General features: G+C 37.3%; 2 protein-coding genes and 1 long non-coding RNA gene across 6 annotated transcripts in view; 1 reads left to right on the forward strand and 2 right to left on the reverse strand.

Moving 5' to 3' along the window:
- Positions 1 to 5,497, reverse strand: part of LOC148908942 (uncharacterized) — a 31,047-nt gene extending 25,550 nt beyond the window's left edge. The window contains exon 1 of the long non-coding RNA XR_016120380.1: positions 5,147 to 5,497. This is a non-coding gene — a long non-coding RNA (uncharacterized LOC148908942). The remainder of the gene's footprint in view (positions 1 to 5,146) is intronic.
- LOC116304511 (CKLF-like MARVEL transmembrane domain-containing protein 4) lies at positions 92 to 15,903 on the forward strand. 3 transcript variants are annotated; one of them, XM_089033678.1, is made up of 5 exons: positions 92 to 224; positions 12,054 to 12,196; positions 12,658 to 12,831; positions 13,460 to 13,597; positions 14,773 to 15,903. In XM_089033678.1, exons 2-5 carry the CDS (start codon positions 12,071 to 12,073, stop codon positions 14,842 to 14,844), a joined length of 510 nt encoding a protein of 169 aa, XP_088889804.1. In that variant the 5' UTR covers positions 92 to 224; positions 12,054 to 12,070; the 3' UTR covers positions 14,845 to 15,903. The 3 variants fall into 3 exon arrangements, with proteins under 3 accessions (XP_088889804.1, XP_088889805.1, XP_088889806.1); XM_089033679.1 differs by having other exon boundaries at positions 113 to 224; positions 12,064 to 12,196; XM_089033680.1 differs by lacking the exon at positions 92 to 224 and adding an exon at positions 6,249 to 6,272.
- LOC148908943 (52 kDa repressor of the inhibitor of the protein kinase-like) lies at positions 6,522 to 9,591 on the reverse strand. 2 transcript variants are annotated; one of them, XM_089033673.1, is made up of 3 exons: positions 9,326 to 9,476; positions 6,903 to 8,552; positions 6,523 to 6,699 (listed from the first exon to the last, which is right to left on the reverse strand). In XM_089033673.1, exons 1-2 carry the CDS (start codon positions 9,338 to 9,340, stop codon positions 7,173 to 7,175), a joined length of 1,395 nt encoding a protein of 464 aa, XP_088889799.1. In that variant the 5' UTR covers positions 9,341 to 9,476; the 3' UTR covers positions 6,523 to 6,699; positions 6,903 to 7,172. The 2 variants fall into 2 exon arrangements, with proteins under 2 accessions (XP_088889798.1, XP_088889799.1); XM_089033672.1 differs by having other exon boundaries at positions 6,522 to 6,699; positions 6,903 to 9,591.
- Positions 15,904 to 15,957: the final 54 nt, after the last annotated feature.

Here is a 15,957-nt window from a genome sequence, read left to right on the forward strand (position 1 = left end):
CGCTTTAAATCGAGCAGGCGATAGGTTGGCTCGAGACAGACTGTCACTCTGACCCGAAACGCATGACCTCTCCAAGCAAAATTTGAATGCAAATAAGCGTCCTTTTATAGGGTGAAAATCCATCGAAGCAAAAAGAAATACCGAAGAGTTTAGAGCCTGAACTCAACTCTCTCCACTCCTAGGAAGAAGCAAGCGTATAAACTACTCTTCAAAAAAAAAAAAAGGTAAATCTTTATCCTTAGCCAACGTTTTAGGCGGCTTTGCAACTAATATTCATAAAAAAAACACACTTGCTTCGTAAAATTAGAGATTTCGAAAAGTTGTCTTAGTTAAAAATATATGTGTATGTATCGATAGCTTTGATATCCAGGCTGTTATTTTTCTTTCTTAACTGACATCTGCACAAACTACTAGGATTTAGTCGTGTTCAAGTAGATCTGTTTTGTAACATTGAGCTTCCGTGTCTCTGCTACGGAAAAGCTCAAATCTAATCTAATATTCAATGCAGAGCGTCTACTGAAGACGCGTAAATCAATATCACGGATTTAAACTTGCATAAGTTAACTGTATTACTCAAACAAGCGAGTAAAGCTCTTTTTAAGACTAAGAAAGCTATTAAATGTTTGCTATGCCCGGCCAGTTAGACTCTTTAAAAACATCTGTAGATTTTATAAAGTGTTAGCGACAAAACATGAATTGATAGACAAGAAAGTAACAAAAGAAAATAGCTTAATGTATGTATTTCTATTGTATTCGATGGGATGCATTTGTATACAATCTTAGGACGCTTGGAATCGATCTGTGGGAGCGGCCAGGCGCTAGTTCTTAGAACTAATAAAGGAGCGGGTTCGAACCAGTTCTAACAACTGATACGTACCATTTGTGAACTGGCCGCCTTTTCATTTCATAATCTCAAATAAGGGAAGGTGCATTTTATTGGGGGAGGAGGGGTGGGGGATTCGCAGTAAACGTTTTCGAAGCTTAGGCCCCGTCCACACGTATCCGGAAATTTTTTTTGCAGATACGAAAATGTTGCGTCCACACGCAGCGTATTCGAATCGTTTTCACCGTCCACACGTGACCGTTTTCGTAGAATTTGCGGATACGGTCACAAAAATATGAGGGCACGTATGGACGCAACCCGTATCCGTAAAAAAACATTTGCGGATACGTGTGGACGGGGCCTAATAGTTTAAGTTGAAGCTTAGTAATACTTTTTACAAAATGATATTATAAAATAATAATAAAATGTTAAGGGATAGTAGTAGTGGGGAACTGAATTCCCACGTAAAAACTAATCTCCGAAATAAAAATATATAAACTAAAACAAAATATATGACCCACCTATTAAAGGGCCACTTGGACGAAAATCGTTCCAAATTTAAAACTCTTTCATTCGAGCTGGAACTTTGCTGAAATAATCTTGAATACATTAAGAACCACCCACTGGAATATCTTTCTAATATTCGAAAGGAAAGGGCCAAAATTTTACGATTTATTTTCGTCCGCCATTAATTTCTTTGACTCACAGAATTCGGCTCAAGAAGACTGGCACGAGTACTTATGACGTCATTTACTCAACCCAAACCAAAACATTGGTGGGTAATGTATGTGCCATGTTCGTAAAACTCGGTTTATTTGGTTTATTCAGAAAATATATAATGTTTCATTCGGTTTCCTAACTACTATATGACCAAACAATGTCTAGGCGCTGAAATTTTTTACTTTCAATAATACTGTCGATCATAATTCGAAAATTTCAATACATCTCGGCACGCCAAGAATCACAACAAAGTAGGACGCATGGACGAGATTCTAGCGGTTCCATCGCGCGAAGTGACTGAGATATTCGGGATTTATTCGAATCATTTTAAGGATAACAACTTTTCAAGGTATATTTACATACAAGGGCAAAGAGCAACCCCACAATTTGGGTCTGCGAGACATCCGACACAATGAAAGAAAAATCTACGAGCTGAGTGACAGACGCCGCTGTCACGCGAGTAATAAATAAGAAACCTTTGACATGTTCTTTTACAAAGATAATATTAGATAATCGTATGTTTGTACCTATTCAATGCATAATAAACATTTTGAAGCAAATAATAACCGTCCTGTAGTAAACCAGCTAGGAGAATTACGAGCTCACATTTTAAATTATTCGGCACATAGATCTAAGTATATTGTCACAAATCTTTATATCACAACGCAGAATTCATAACATCAATCACTATTAGATTACATTGAAACTTCAGATTTAAGATCTTTATATCATGGACAGTATGTAGCAAATACAAATAATGAAATGAACGTAAGGAATTTTTATGAAAACCTCTTCCCAAGCATTGCTTCTTCTTCTAGTTCGGCTTCATCTTCATACATTATAACTTATGGTTCTAACTCTTCAGGATTGACAAAGCGAGCGTCCAAAGGAGTTTCCATTATATTTGAAGAGGTATCAAAGGTTTAAAAAAAGTCTGTTTAGAGATTCTTTTCACGATAACGCGTTTAAAACATCAAATAAACTTCAGGTGATTTAACAAGAAATGTATGGTCAAAACGACGCTAACATGACGGTGTTGAGTAAATGACGTCACAGCGTAAAACTGCTGTACATAATGACTCGTTGGCCGTGACACAAAGATATTAATGGCGGACGAAAATAAATCGTAAAATTTTGGCCCTTCCCTTTCGAATATTAGAAAGATATTTCAGTGAGTGGTTCCAAATGTGTTCAAGATTATTTCAGCAAAGTTCCAGCTCGAATGAAAGTGTTTTAATTTTGGAACGATTTTCGTCCAAGTGGCCCTTTAAGTCAACAAGGAAATACAACTTCCGCCAGAGTAAACAGGTCTGACCACAGGTAACCCAGGCTATCCACTTTTATAAGGAAATGTATGAAGTAAATAGATTTTGCTAAAATTTTGTAGGTTTCGCTAAAATTTTGGAAATAAAATTTCGAGTACATAAAAACCAGAAGTGTACTTGCCGTTTCATATTAAAAGTTTTCGCGTTTTAAGCGTTTTTTTTAGCGATTTCGCTATATAATCTAAAGGTTGGAAACTTCGGTCGATTCCAATTCCAAGTCACTCTACTTCAGCTCGATTTTTTCGACCAAAAACGTGGTCTATCCCAGGTTTAAACCAGCCAGGCAAAAAAAGGATGTCCAAAGAGTCCTATTAGGTAAGGAAAAGGTAAGGAATGAAACAAAGAAATAAAAAACAAAAACAAAAAGAAGAATTAAGGTGGCTGCCTACTTTTGAACGTTCGATTTGAGCCCACGATGTGCGCGCGCTCAAAAACCGCTGAAAAATCTACAAGATTTTATTGAAGAACCATACGCGTTTTGAACAGGGCAAAACCCTCAAATTTTGCACGGGACTCTCTATTCTTTAATAGCTCATTCGAAAAAACTCCTAAAAATCTAGGTCATATCAACATTTTAGGAAAAGTTTAAATCAGTAACGCATGAAAAAATAGATTTTTGTAGGGATTTTTGTTCGACTTTATGAGATTTTTAAGAGCACCGCAACTACAAAATATGACAAATCAATGTATCTTTTTGCCTTTTTGTCGAAAATATCTATGTATTATTGTAGAATGATTGACTAGCCGTCATTCGTACAATCATATAGTCTGCAAATAACTATTATCTTATGAATCTTAATTCTTTTCTCATCACTTCCGGTGGCGCAATTTTTACTCCAAAAGCTCGTGCGTAGGCTTCCATTAAATGCTGATTATCTCGAAAACAAGCTCGGGACACCCTATTTTTCTTTCCAGATTTGGAATCAGCATTAAATTTCAATTCGGAAAGTCGAAGTTTAAACCAATTTCCAAAAGTAGGCAGTCACCTGAAGAGAAGTAAGGAAAATTGGGGGGGGGGGGGGGGGGGGGGAATGGGAAAATTAATGAATGGAGGTTTTGCAAAATCACGTGACGGCAGCCATGTTAGATGGCAGGAACAATACAATCGTTTTACATGAGAAAGAATTCAATTCCCGAGAGCAAAGGGATTTTATTGTTCTGCCATCTAACCACAGGCAGCCCAAGCTGTATAATGATGCCTGCACGTGATGGTGAACGGAAGAAAAGAGAAAAAGGAATGAAAGCCATCTTTCGCAAGAGCTACAATCATTTTCTAAAAAACCAAATCTTTTTCTAATATATCTAAAAACTAAAAACAGAAAATACCCTAAAATGAGAGATATTCTGGTTCGCTTTCCCAGCTAAAACTAGCGTGACAACGTGACCTCTTTCTGGGCTACGCTGCTTCTTATCTAGAAAACATCAGTTCCTGCATTGATTAAGGTATCGACCATTAGACAATCGAGGGGTAAGGGACGTTTTTTTTTTTTTTTTTTAAGTTTTTTTTGGGCGTTTGCTCGATATCTCTTCAGTTCCTGAAAGGAGAGGAAGTCGGGAATTTACGCAACACCCCCTCAATTATCTAATGATCCGTCCATAAGGTAATTATGTTATTAAGCCTAATATAAAAGTTTTTCCGCATTGTTTCTATACTCTGTACACGTGTAAGGTCAACATTATATTTAGCGTATGAAGATTTAAGCATCGGGACGACGGGACACCGAGACGACAGTATTCCCGACCGAAAAAAATTGTCGTCCACGTGTTAACGTCGAGTAAACGTTACGCATTAGACTAGACGGGTGCCACTAATAAATATTTTAGCGGGACATTTAAATCGAGATGGTTTCATTGCACCAAGTTCGAGCTAGATTCATAGTATTCTGTTTACTTGGAGAAATGTTTCACTTCTGTTGACAAAAATTACGAAATTTGTGTCTCATATGAGAGTAAACGTTCGCCAAATGTAGCTTCGATTTTTCAAATTAATCAAAGGTACTTGTTTGTTATTTCTTGAGTCACACATTCCTTTGTTTAGTTTAGTTCTATTTATAAGTTACATCTACGATCACAGACTTCCATGTGCTTTGAAATTTTTAAGTTAAAATATGGCTGACACTCGGCATGTCGAATCTGAACGACTTCCAAAACTATAGAAAAGGAAGAAAGTTTATATACTAAAACCGCTGTCACTTTAACTAACCGGAAGAACATTCCATAAAGGAAGATGTTAACACCAATAATCTGTTGGAAAACACGTAAATTAGGAGTTATTTACCTTGGAATATTACCATTCACCACTCGACGTGAAACATGGTCTCCAAAACACGACGACATTCGAATGACTTTGACTTACGCATGCGCACCTAAATTTTATGACGTCAACGTCATGATGCAAATGCCTTTGTTCAGTAGGGGTGCTTACTATTATTTATCTGCTATTTACCCGGGGGAAAAATAGAAATTTCCGGCCGACAACTCGGTCTTCTTCTTTTCCCGCTTCTTTCAGTTCTTCCGGTAGACGCGTGTATCATTTTTCAAAGTTTCCAAGTCAAAGTTTTCCGCATTCAAATTACGTCATCAGGAAGCTACATGTAAATTGTTCATCACAAAGAGCATTTTTGTACCCGAAGACTTCTTAGCTTTCTAACTCGAATTAGATTTTTTGGTGAGAAGAGCCGTTTGTTGGATATTTTGTTCGTATCAAGAAGAAAGGTCTTCACAAAATATTTTGTGTATTTTCGATGCTTAAATTTTAATTAATCGTGAGTCGATTTTTGTCACGCAACACCTTCCAAATGTTTTCAAATCAGGCTAGTCAATCCACAGGGAACCAGCATCAGCAATCGTGGCATCTAGGCAATAATATTTCACAAGGATCCCGCCAAAATGTTTAATCATTGTTTTCTCTTTTTATCGAATTATTAGAGCTTTGTGCATATCATGCATCGATCTTAGCATTTAGGTTGCATAAATGATTTATCAATCAGGAGAAAATAATCTTTGCACATGCAAAGGATCTCGGGACTTTTTTTGTATAATCTTTCCCTTAAATCTTGAATCTTTAGAGAAATTGATTTCTAGAATTCTGTTGTCTTTTCTAACGGTTTTTCTTGCTTTACATGTCCCACGCAAAAACTAATTTATTTTAATAGTGGATCGTGTGTGTATACTATACATTATATTGGTACTACATTATGCAAAGCTATAGTTAACATTTGGAATTTTCTCTACTCATTTAGTTATATCCATCCATCCATCCTTCCATCCATCCTTCCATCCATCCATCCGTCCGTCCGTTAATCAATTAGTTACTAAGACGAAAAGGAAATTTTATCAAGATCAAATTGAAAAACACTCTCGTGACACCAAGAAAACTTGGAAGACAATAAATAATCTCAGGGGTAAGAGATCACAAAATGTTGAAATCAGCGAAATTAGGCAGACTGTGCAAAATACTGTTACTAATCCAAAGGATGTAGCAAATGTCCTTAACACTTATTTCACAGAAATTGCCGGTAAATTAGCTTCAGAAATAAATTCTAAACGTGCCAGTAATGTAAATTTCGCTGATTATGTTAAAAAAGTAGACCATGTGTTTACTTTTCGTTTGATCGATTCCTCTAGAGTACTTGAGCTTCTGCAAGGTATTAATACTGCTAAAGCAACTGGTCAGGGGTGGATCCAGGGTTTGGACATGAGTAGTTTACTCTGAATTTATACCCAACCCACCATACCCCTATTAGTTATAAACTGCCTAAAAGGATACATCTACCATAGCATGCTGTCTGCAGTCAAGATCCTTGTACAGATTTATCTCAGTTGAAGAATCTAGCACATCAAAGGACATCATGTGAAAAAAATGACATCAAAAGTATTAGTATGTAAAAGTACAATGCAAAATATATGCTATTAAAGGAAAAGTGGCATGGCAGCAAATTGAATACTTTATGAAAGATAGAGAACATACAGTCACAATATCAGTGTACTAGAATTTACATGTACTAGCAGATTATACAAAATGAATACATTACCTTATTTAGATTGAGGTGTTCCACTATAGATGAATTCATTGCTGAGTTCAGTTGAGAATATGTAAAGACCATTCAAGCTTAATTAAAACCCAGTGAACAATATTATAGATTTCAGAAAAGAATAAGTTTTTAAAAATTCCACCTTGTTCCTGTACTGTTCCCCATCAGTTGAATGATTAAAAATCAGATAATTATTAATCCAGATGGAACATAACTCACAAGTACTCTAAGAACACTGGAGTGGTGGTCCAAAAAATATTATATAAAATATTACTGTAAGATATTCTCCATTCTCATTCGTCTAGGATTTAAAGTAGCAAATAAATCTATTATTTCCTCAAGATCTAAGTCCATGTCTCTGTGGGAATGCATCAGTGCCAGTCCATTCATTCTGTCTTGAGCCATAGTATTTCTTAAGTAGTTCTTAAGATTACGGAGGGTTGAAATGGACCTTTCACAAGAAGCAGATGACATAGGGATAGTTATAAGGATTTGAAGTATGGTATGTATATTAGCATAAGCAACATTGTCAATGTGCTCAAGTGTCCCTTCTAAACTATCAGGGATTTCCTCTCCTAGATCATCTTTCCTCATCCACATTCTCTCCCACAGAATAAGTTCTGCTTGTAAACCTGCATAATTAGGTATATCCTGCCTATAATGTTCACAAAAGGCTAATACATTATCCTTCCAAACAATACCAGTGGCCAGCATAATTGATGGAATAACTGAAAGTGCTCTGTAGCAAACAAACACATCATCTTGAAATCTGTTGTTCAGTTGTTGGACTATATGGTCTAGAAAAACTACAGTTAAATTTGTCCTATAATATTCTTCAGGGTTTCGGGCTGCAGCATTGGCTCTGTGAACTTGTCTCTGAGCTACTCTAGGCATGGTTGGTTGAACTGAAACTTGACCTGCTAAAGTGACAGCTTCCTGGTAGAGTGCACTGTGCCTGGCATCAATGTCAGTTCTCATCTCTGTTAAGACTGACTTTAAAAGTGCAAGTTCATCCTTTGCCTTGAGAAGATCCATTGCTTTCTTTTGTAATTTGACAGTGAGAGGTCGGGTTAAATCTAACATGTGTCTAACAATAACAATAGCAACAATAAATGAAAAAGTTATTGCATTCAGTAAGGTCTGTGCATCATTTCTACTAGTTCGATTCCAGTCCCCAGTTCCAAGATCATTGTTGTTCATTGATATGTCTTCAAGCGTAGCAACAACAGGACGAAGAAGTTCTACAACTCTGTCCATTCCTTCTATTCTTTCGATCCATCTTGTTCGGCATACATTTATCAGAACAGTATGGTTAGCTTGAGGCATTATCTCTTTAACCTTCATGACCAAATACTGCTGTCTCTTTGGTGAATTGTTAAAAAAATCAGAAATTCTTTTAACAGTATCCATCATGTTTCTAGCAAGTGGTTGTTGGCATGTGTCAGCAACACACAAATTCAGCCTGTGGTTCATATAGTGAACATAAATTGCTTTGTCAAATTCATTTCTTATAAGTGTTGAAACTCCATTCAAGCAACCTGCCATATTGCCTGCCCCATCATAACACTGGCCTCTGCAGTCGTCCATAGAAAGTCCTAATTCTGCTACTGCTGTAAGTATTTTATCTTTGATGGCAGCTCCAGTTGTTCCCTCATCACAAAGAGAAAACCCAATAAATTCTTCTCTAATTATATTTCTTGAATCAATAAATCTTATCACTAAAAAAAGATTTTCTTTGTTAGAAATGTCTGCAGCTTCATCTGCCATAACAGAGAAAAACTTACTGTCTCTGATTTCCTTTGACAAACTAGTTAAAATGTAAGAACCTACTGTTTCTATCATCTGATTCTGGATGGTTTTAGAAATGTAAGTTGCATTTCTGGGTGCAGTTTCCAGGTGATTCTGCAGTATTTGATCACCACTCTGCACTCGAAATTCTAGCAGAACCTGAAAGTTTCCTGATAGACTAGCATTTGTTGGGTCATCATCGCGTTGACCCCGGAGAGCTATGTTGTTTCGCCCACAGAAAATTATCGTTTCAAACAAAGACTTAAGGACCGTCCTATTTCTATCGATTTGCTGTTGAATATTCAACTGCTGATCTACTGGGACCGCTTGCTGCCTCATTGTTTTCAAAAAGTTATCCATGGCGATTACAGCAAAATTGTGCATCTCACATTTACCGCTGGCGTGTTTTGTAAGTCTCGAAGCCGCTGAAGTCCAACATGTGAGTGGGGACTTCAACAACTTGTCTAATTCATGAGCATTTCTACCAGATTCTACTCCAAACAAAACGCAGGGAAAACAAAATGCTCCATCGAGATATTTAGAGTATGCAAGCCAGGGATATCTTCTAAGCCATTCAAAGACAAACTTACGAGGCTTTCTATTTTCTATTGACAGTGGGAAATCAAAAATCTCACCTGGTTTCCACACATTCTCAATGAACCCCAGCTTATCTTGTGGTGATGAAGAGCCAATTTCTTTAAAATTCAAGCCAATGTCGAAAGGAGAACAGTCCTCCCTCCTGCAAATCGGGTCGCCACGCATTGTAGAATATTCCTTCGTTCAAACTACAGCAAATCTATGACTCTAATCATAAGAACGAAAGAGACCCAACGGGGGTAGGTCTAGCTTTTTATAGTTTTGCTGGTAGTTTATGAGGTAGTTTGCAAAGTAGATAGCCAATCAGAAAAGAGTTTGAGTGGTTTCCAAAACAATCAATGTGTTTCCAGCCAATCAGAGAATTCTTTGAGTAGTTTACGATCATCACACCGGCCTAGCTCTACAACTACGCACGCTCACCCCCTGAGGTTCTATTTGACAAAGGCTGTTTTCCGATCGTTTTCCGATAGCATTCCGATGCGTACCGACGGAGATATCCGAAACCCGAAAATTTTTGCGGGAATCGGTAATAAATCGGCAGAAATGACGAGATTACTCATTTTTGTTTGACTTTTCCTTAATAATTAACTGAAAAACAACCAAGTGAGTTGTTTCTAGAAGTTTCTAGAATAATGTAATACACATATTTTGACATTATTTAGAAAGAAATGATGTGTAGCTTTGAAAAAAATTGAGTAGTTTACGGAAATCACGTAAACTACCCTGGATCCACCCTTGACTGGTCTTGATAAAATTCCAAATATTATTCTAAAAGCAGCGGCTCCTCATATCTGTAATTCATTAACTACCCTTTTTAACCTTTCGATTAAAACAAATATTTTTCCGTCGGAATGGAAAGTGGCTAAAGTCACCCCCATTTTTAAATCTGGTGAACAAGATGACCCAGGCAACTATAGACCTATTTCAGTTACTTCTGCTATCTCCCGCCTTTTTGAAAAACTAATCTGTGAGCAGCTGATTTCATATCTTGACGAACATAATTTACTAGATACCCATCAGTCGGGCTTTAGACCTTATCACTCAACTTTAACTGCGCTTTTAGATCTAACAAATGAATGGTACTTCAATATAGACAGGAAAATGATCAATGGTGTGATATTTTTAGACCTTAAGAAGGCATTTGACACCGTTGATCATAGTATATTGTTAGCAAAACTAGAATATTATGGGTTTAACGCCACAGTCCGACAGTGGTTTCAGTCATATTTGACTGGCAGATCGCAACAGTGTTCAATCAATGGAGTACTTTCCGAAGCCCGTCCCATCTCTTTTGGTATACCTCAGGGGACAATTTTGGGCCCAGTTCTCTTTTTAATCTACATTAATGATCTACCGCGTTGCCTCGACTATAGTACAACTAGGCTTTATGCTGATGATACGACTTTATCATTTTCTGACTGTGGAATTAATAACCTGAATAATCAAATGGATATCGACTTAGAACATGTAGCTTCTTGGCTCTGTGCCAACAAACTCACTTTGAATGCTGTAAAGTCAGAATTTATGTTAATTGGTTCCCGTCAAAGAATTTCTACTTTAGATGACACAGACTTATGTCTGACTATAGACGGTACCGCGTTAAAACGATCTAAAGAAACAAAATGTCTCGGCGTCTATATTGATGAAAATCTGACTAGGCGTTCTCATGTTGAGCACATTAAAAAGAAGATTGCATGTAACCTAAGCACGTTAAAGAAAATTAAGCCAATTTTAAGTAGGCCCTATCTAATCAAAATCTATAAGAACATAATTGAGCCTTACTTTAACTATTGCTGTTTAGTTTGGGACAGTATCGACGAAACTTTAACTAGCAAGTTACAAAAACTACAAAACCGTGCAGCCCGTATAATTACTGGCGCACCGTATTTAAGCGTACGAACGAGTCAAATTTTTAATGAACTCAAATGGATACCTTTAAATGAACAAAGACTGCAACAAAAGGCCATTATGATGTTCAAAATCGTCAATGATATCGTCCCATCTTATTTAAAAGATATGTTTTCCAGCCAGATTGGTACTCAATCTTACAACTTAAGGCGTTCTTCTAAAAATTTACAAATTCCAAAAGCCAGAACTGACTATTTCAAAAATAGTTTTGCTTTTACTGGAGCCTGGCTTTGGAATTCTCTGCCTCAGTCATTAAAAGAAGAACGATCCTTAAAAGTATTTAAAAAGAAAATAAAAAACTATAGGTTTTGCACTGATGACAACTAATATTTAATCGTTTTAGTTCTACGAAATATATCTAATTAACCTATTATCTTATTTCAATTGTATATTTATTGTATCAGTGTAGCATTTGTATATTTTACATAATTATCATTTGTTAATATAGTTTTTACGGCCTCTAGGTAGAGCAACATTAAGTTTTTTATCTTGATATTGATAGAGTTACCGTGCTTAAATAAAGATTATTATTATTATTATTATTATTATTATTATCCATCCATCCATCCATCCATCCATCCATCCATCCATCCATCCATCCATCCATCCATCCAACCATCCATCCATCCATCCAACCATCCATCCAACCATCCATCCATCCATCCAACCATCCATCCATCCATCCATCCATCCATCCATCCATCCATCCATCCATCCATCCATCCATCCATCCATCCGTCCGTCCGTCCGTCCGTCCGTCCGTCCGTCCGTCCGTCCGTCCGTCCGTCCGTCCGTCCGTCCGTCCGTCCATCCATCCATCCACTCAATTAATAAATTAATTAATCAAGTTTTTTTCAGCGACTTTCAGAATCAAAATGGCGGATCCAGAGAAACAAAATCCACCAGAACCGGCCCCAGCCCAGACCCAGTCAGCTGGCGGGATCACTCTTAACGTTAGCTACGTTAAGTCACCAAGAGGAATCATAAAGATTGTCGAAATCGTGAGTAACACAGCAAAACATATAACCTTTAGGTACTTCTACCAGTCAAGAATATCTTAACGGCAGGATTTCAAAGAGCATTTTCAAGAATCGATAAAGCTGCGTAACCATGCTACTGGTAGCCACTCTGAGACTGAGCGGGAAAAACAATTTTAACTGATGTATAGCCAGAGATATTCAAGATTTACAATTTAATTACCCACCATTTGATTATTTAATTACCTATATTAACTATATATACATATACATAAACATGTCACATATACATGTCTCTGATACAACAGAAGATAAGTAAGACCCAATAAGTACCTTTTTAAGTTTTTGTATCTAATTTGATATCTTGCATCTGTAAAACTATACCGCGTCCGCTCGCGAGCCAACCAGAACGTACGATTTTTAAAATAAAAGTACTTATGTCATAACTTGATTGCTTCTTATTGTTGTCTTTTCCCAACCAACAGTTTCTTCTCATGATCGCCTTCTCCTGCCTGGCAGACATCTGTGTTAACTGTACAGGGCGATATAGTTTTTTTCTTTTCTCTACAATCTTCCCGTGGATCCTCTGCATCATTATCTTCGTCCTCTACCTCTTCTGCCTCGTGGAGAAAATCCCACAAATCAATTGGACTTTGACGGTAAGATTACATTTTACTTGTGGTCCCCTTTCTGTGCGAGAATAGCTTTTGTGCGCTGGCGGAGGGCCTGGTGTAAAACACTAATCAGTAGATACAATGTTCCGATTACACTTTACAGTTTAACCACTCGCAACACTCGTTATGAACATTTCAAGACGTCACCTATGATCAATAAGAGGACAGTCAATGGTACACTGTCAATCTATTAGCGATTTGTTAAATTTGCCATTGTTTCACATCCCTATAATACGTTACGGTTTTGGGGACAACCAGAGCAAAAACTGCACATATTATGCTGGGGGAAAAAACCTAATGAGGAATGGAAAAGTGGTGAATGGACCATTTTCTATTTCCAAAAATACCGCTGTGTTTCTTGATTACAGACTCATTTGCACAGGGTTAGCCTCGATTTTATGAAGAATATTCACGTGTTCTAGTCAAGGTCCGTCAAGTTTCAAAGTGTTTGTATTGTTGAAGTTGTGCATTCTTTACTTTACCGTTGGTATTTGTGAATATTTAGACACTGATTCGAGGCTAAGCCTGAGTAAATGAGTCTGTAACCAAGAAACACAGCGGTAGTTTAGAATTCGAAAAGGGACTAATACTAAAAGTATGGACATCTTTTCAGGTGATGATCAACGCAATCCTTTGGGCCCTAGTGATTCTCACCTCGAGCTCTCTTGTTGCTGATGACATTAGAAAAAGGAAAGAGTATTCAAGGGGCTATTACGTTGTTTTTATCCCTGACAACCTTTATGCCGCTGTGGTGAGTATCACTTTGAAATCTTTAATTACTGGGCTACCTGTGGTAGGCCAATCGTAAAGTGCATTTGCTTTTTTGGCAAACGTTACATTTCCTTAGATCCTAATAACATGTCCAATTCAACACATCCTCGTAGGAACCGGTCATTATTTATCGCCAGGGAGGGGGGAGGGGGGGGTCAAGCATTTTTGCTGCGACATTATATATATTAACTGATATCTGTCAATATACATGTATAGCTGATCCCCCGTTGTCTAAAGTACATGTGATTTCCCTCCCCCAAGCCATCATGAATGATGACAGGTCGATCTCTATTCCGTTTGTCTGTAAAATAGACCTGTTTAGCTTGGGTGCAATATTTTCCCATTTCAGACTATGTGTCATTCCCTAGAGTATCATTTCTTTGTTTAACGGTTGCGCATGAGAAGGCACATGAATATGGATATGACTCAAGCAAAGGATCTCATTCCCAAGAGAATAACTTGTAGTCTGAAATGGGAAAACATGGTCTATTTTTTGTGTGGTTAACTGATGTTACCTGAACTAACACTGACTGACCGCCACCTGTTAGCTCAGTTGGTAAGAGCGTCGGTCTGTTGTGCGGGAGGTCGTGGTTCAAGCCTCGGCCGGACAAACACTCATGGTCTTAAAATAACTGAGGAGAAGGTGCTGCCTTTGTAATTACATCTGCAAATGGTTAGACCTTCAAGTCTTCTTAAACCGTAGGCCCTGTCTTCAAACACTTCCTAACCTGCAGTAAAATGGGGGGCATAAAAGAACCCGTTGAATTATTCGTGTAAGAGTAGGGGATTGTCTCCCGGTTCAACAGCCTTATCCCAATTTGGAGGCATAATACTAACCTACTAACAATTCACACTCATGATTGTAAGCTGCACGGCTGCTAATAGCGCCTTAATATGCAGCCCGTAAAGTCCCTCCCCTGGTTATAAATGTGAAGCGCATTGAGATATTTGAAATGCGCTATATAAGAACCCTTTTTTATCGTTTTTACTTGCTTTAATTATTATTCTTTCGTTGTATATATAGTAAAACATAACAGCTTAAACCTGTTATATTGGCTTAATAGCCCTAATAAAGCCACTTAATTAAACCTAAGTCCTAAATAGTACGCCTAACCTAAGAGAGTTTATTCTAATTCTTGTTTTTCTATTTCAAAGGTGTTTGGCTTCCTCTCTGTCGTTGCCTTCGTCGTGGACGCCATTTTTCACTTTCAACACTACCGTTCATAAACTACATGCTAATATAGCTACTCACCAGAAAACTTGTGGTAGAAAACTTGTAGGTTAATCAAAATACATAGAAGCATACTAGAGAAAAAGAGGCAAAAATGTGTGAGTGACGCTTCGTAGAAGGGAATATCCGGATTCTGGATCACAAGAGGTACACTCCGGAGGATCTCAGATTCCTCCGAGCTCTTATGTTCCAAGTTTTATTTTTCAGGGTCTTGATTCCCTTACTTGGAGTACTAGTCAAGTGAAATAAGAGTTACTTTTATCTTAATTTAGTTGCAGTATTTTTGTATGTGGTCTTCTCTTTTTAGAGATAAATATTTGAAATATCGATATGCTAATGAGATGACGTAAATTCTAGAATGTGGTACATTTTGCAGTGTGATTGACATCAAGTGTTCTGAAGTGAAATAACCTAAAAGTGTACAAAGCCATATATTTCAGTTATAAGGATGATTTGCAAATGAAAACAAAACCAGCTGTTCTTTCCACAACAGCATTTTAGTATAACAAATTAGTCTTGAATTTACGTCATCTCATTTGCATATTGAAAATTCAAATGTTCATAACTCTGGAAAGAGAAGACCACATACAAAAATACAAAATGATTTTGAAAATAGAATTTTTTTCCTTTATATACACCTTACTATTTCTTGAGATAAGGGACCAGTCAGTTATTTAGGTCTGATGGGGAGGGGGGGGGGGTGGAGGAAGAAATGGGGGGGCTCTCAAACGATTGAAGGTGGGGTACCCGAAAAACATCAATGCTATTAGGTAGGGGTCTGGAAAGTTTTTTGGATCAAAAACATTCTCTCCTCCATCCCCCCCCGGCGAAAAAAAAAAGAGCATGTTACGTGACCATTGTCCGCCATATTAGATGACAACTAAGGTAGGCTCCCATATTTTGTATCAAACTCAACTCCAGTTCCAGAAAAGCGTCTGTGAATAGTTTTAGTTTTATAATTAGTTTTGTAATCTTTGTAGTATAGTTTTGTAAGTTTTGAATTTTAAACGAGTAAAATTAAGAATAGACGAATTAAACTCTTTACTAGCCTTGAATCAGTGTCTAAATATTCACAAATACCAAAGGTAAAGTAAGGAATGCTCAACTTT

Source organism: Actinia tenebrosa, unplaced genomic scaffold (genome assembly GCF_029948245.1).
Source record: "Actinia tenebrosa isolate PJP-AT-01 unplaced genomic scaffold, QUT_ActTen_1.0 PGA_scaffold2__45_contigs__length_23673736, whole genome shotgun sequence".
NCBI lineage: Eukaryota > Metazoa > Cnidaria > Anthozoa > Actiniaria > Actiniidae > Actinia > Actinia tenebrosa.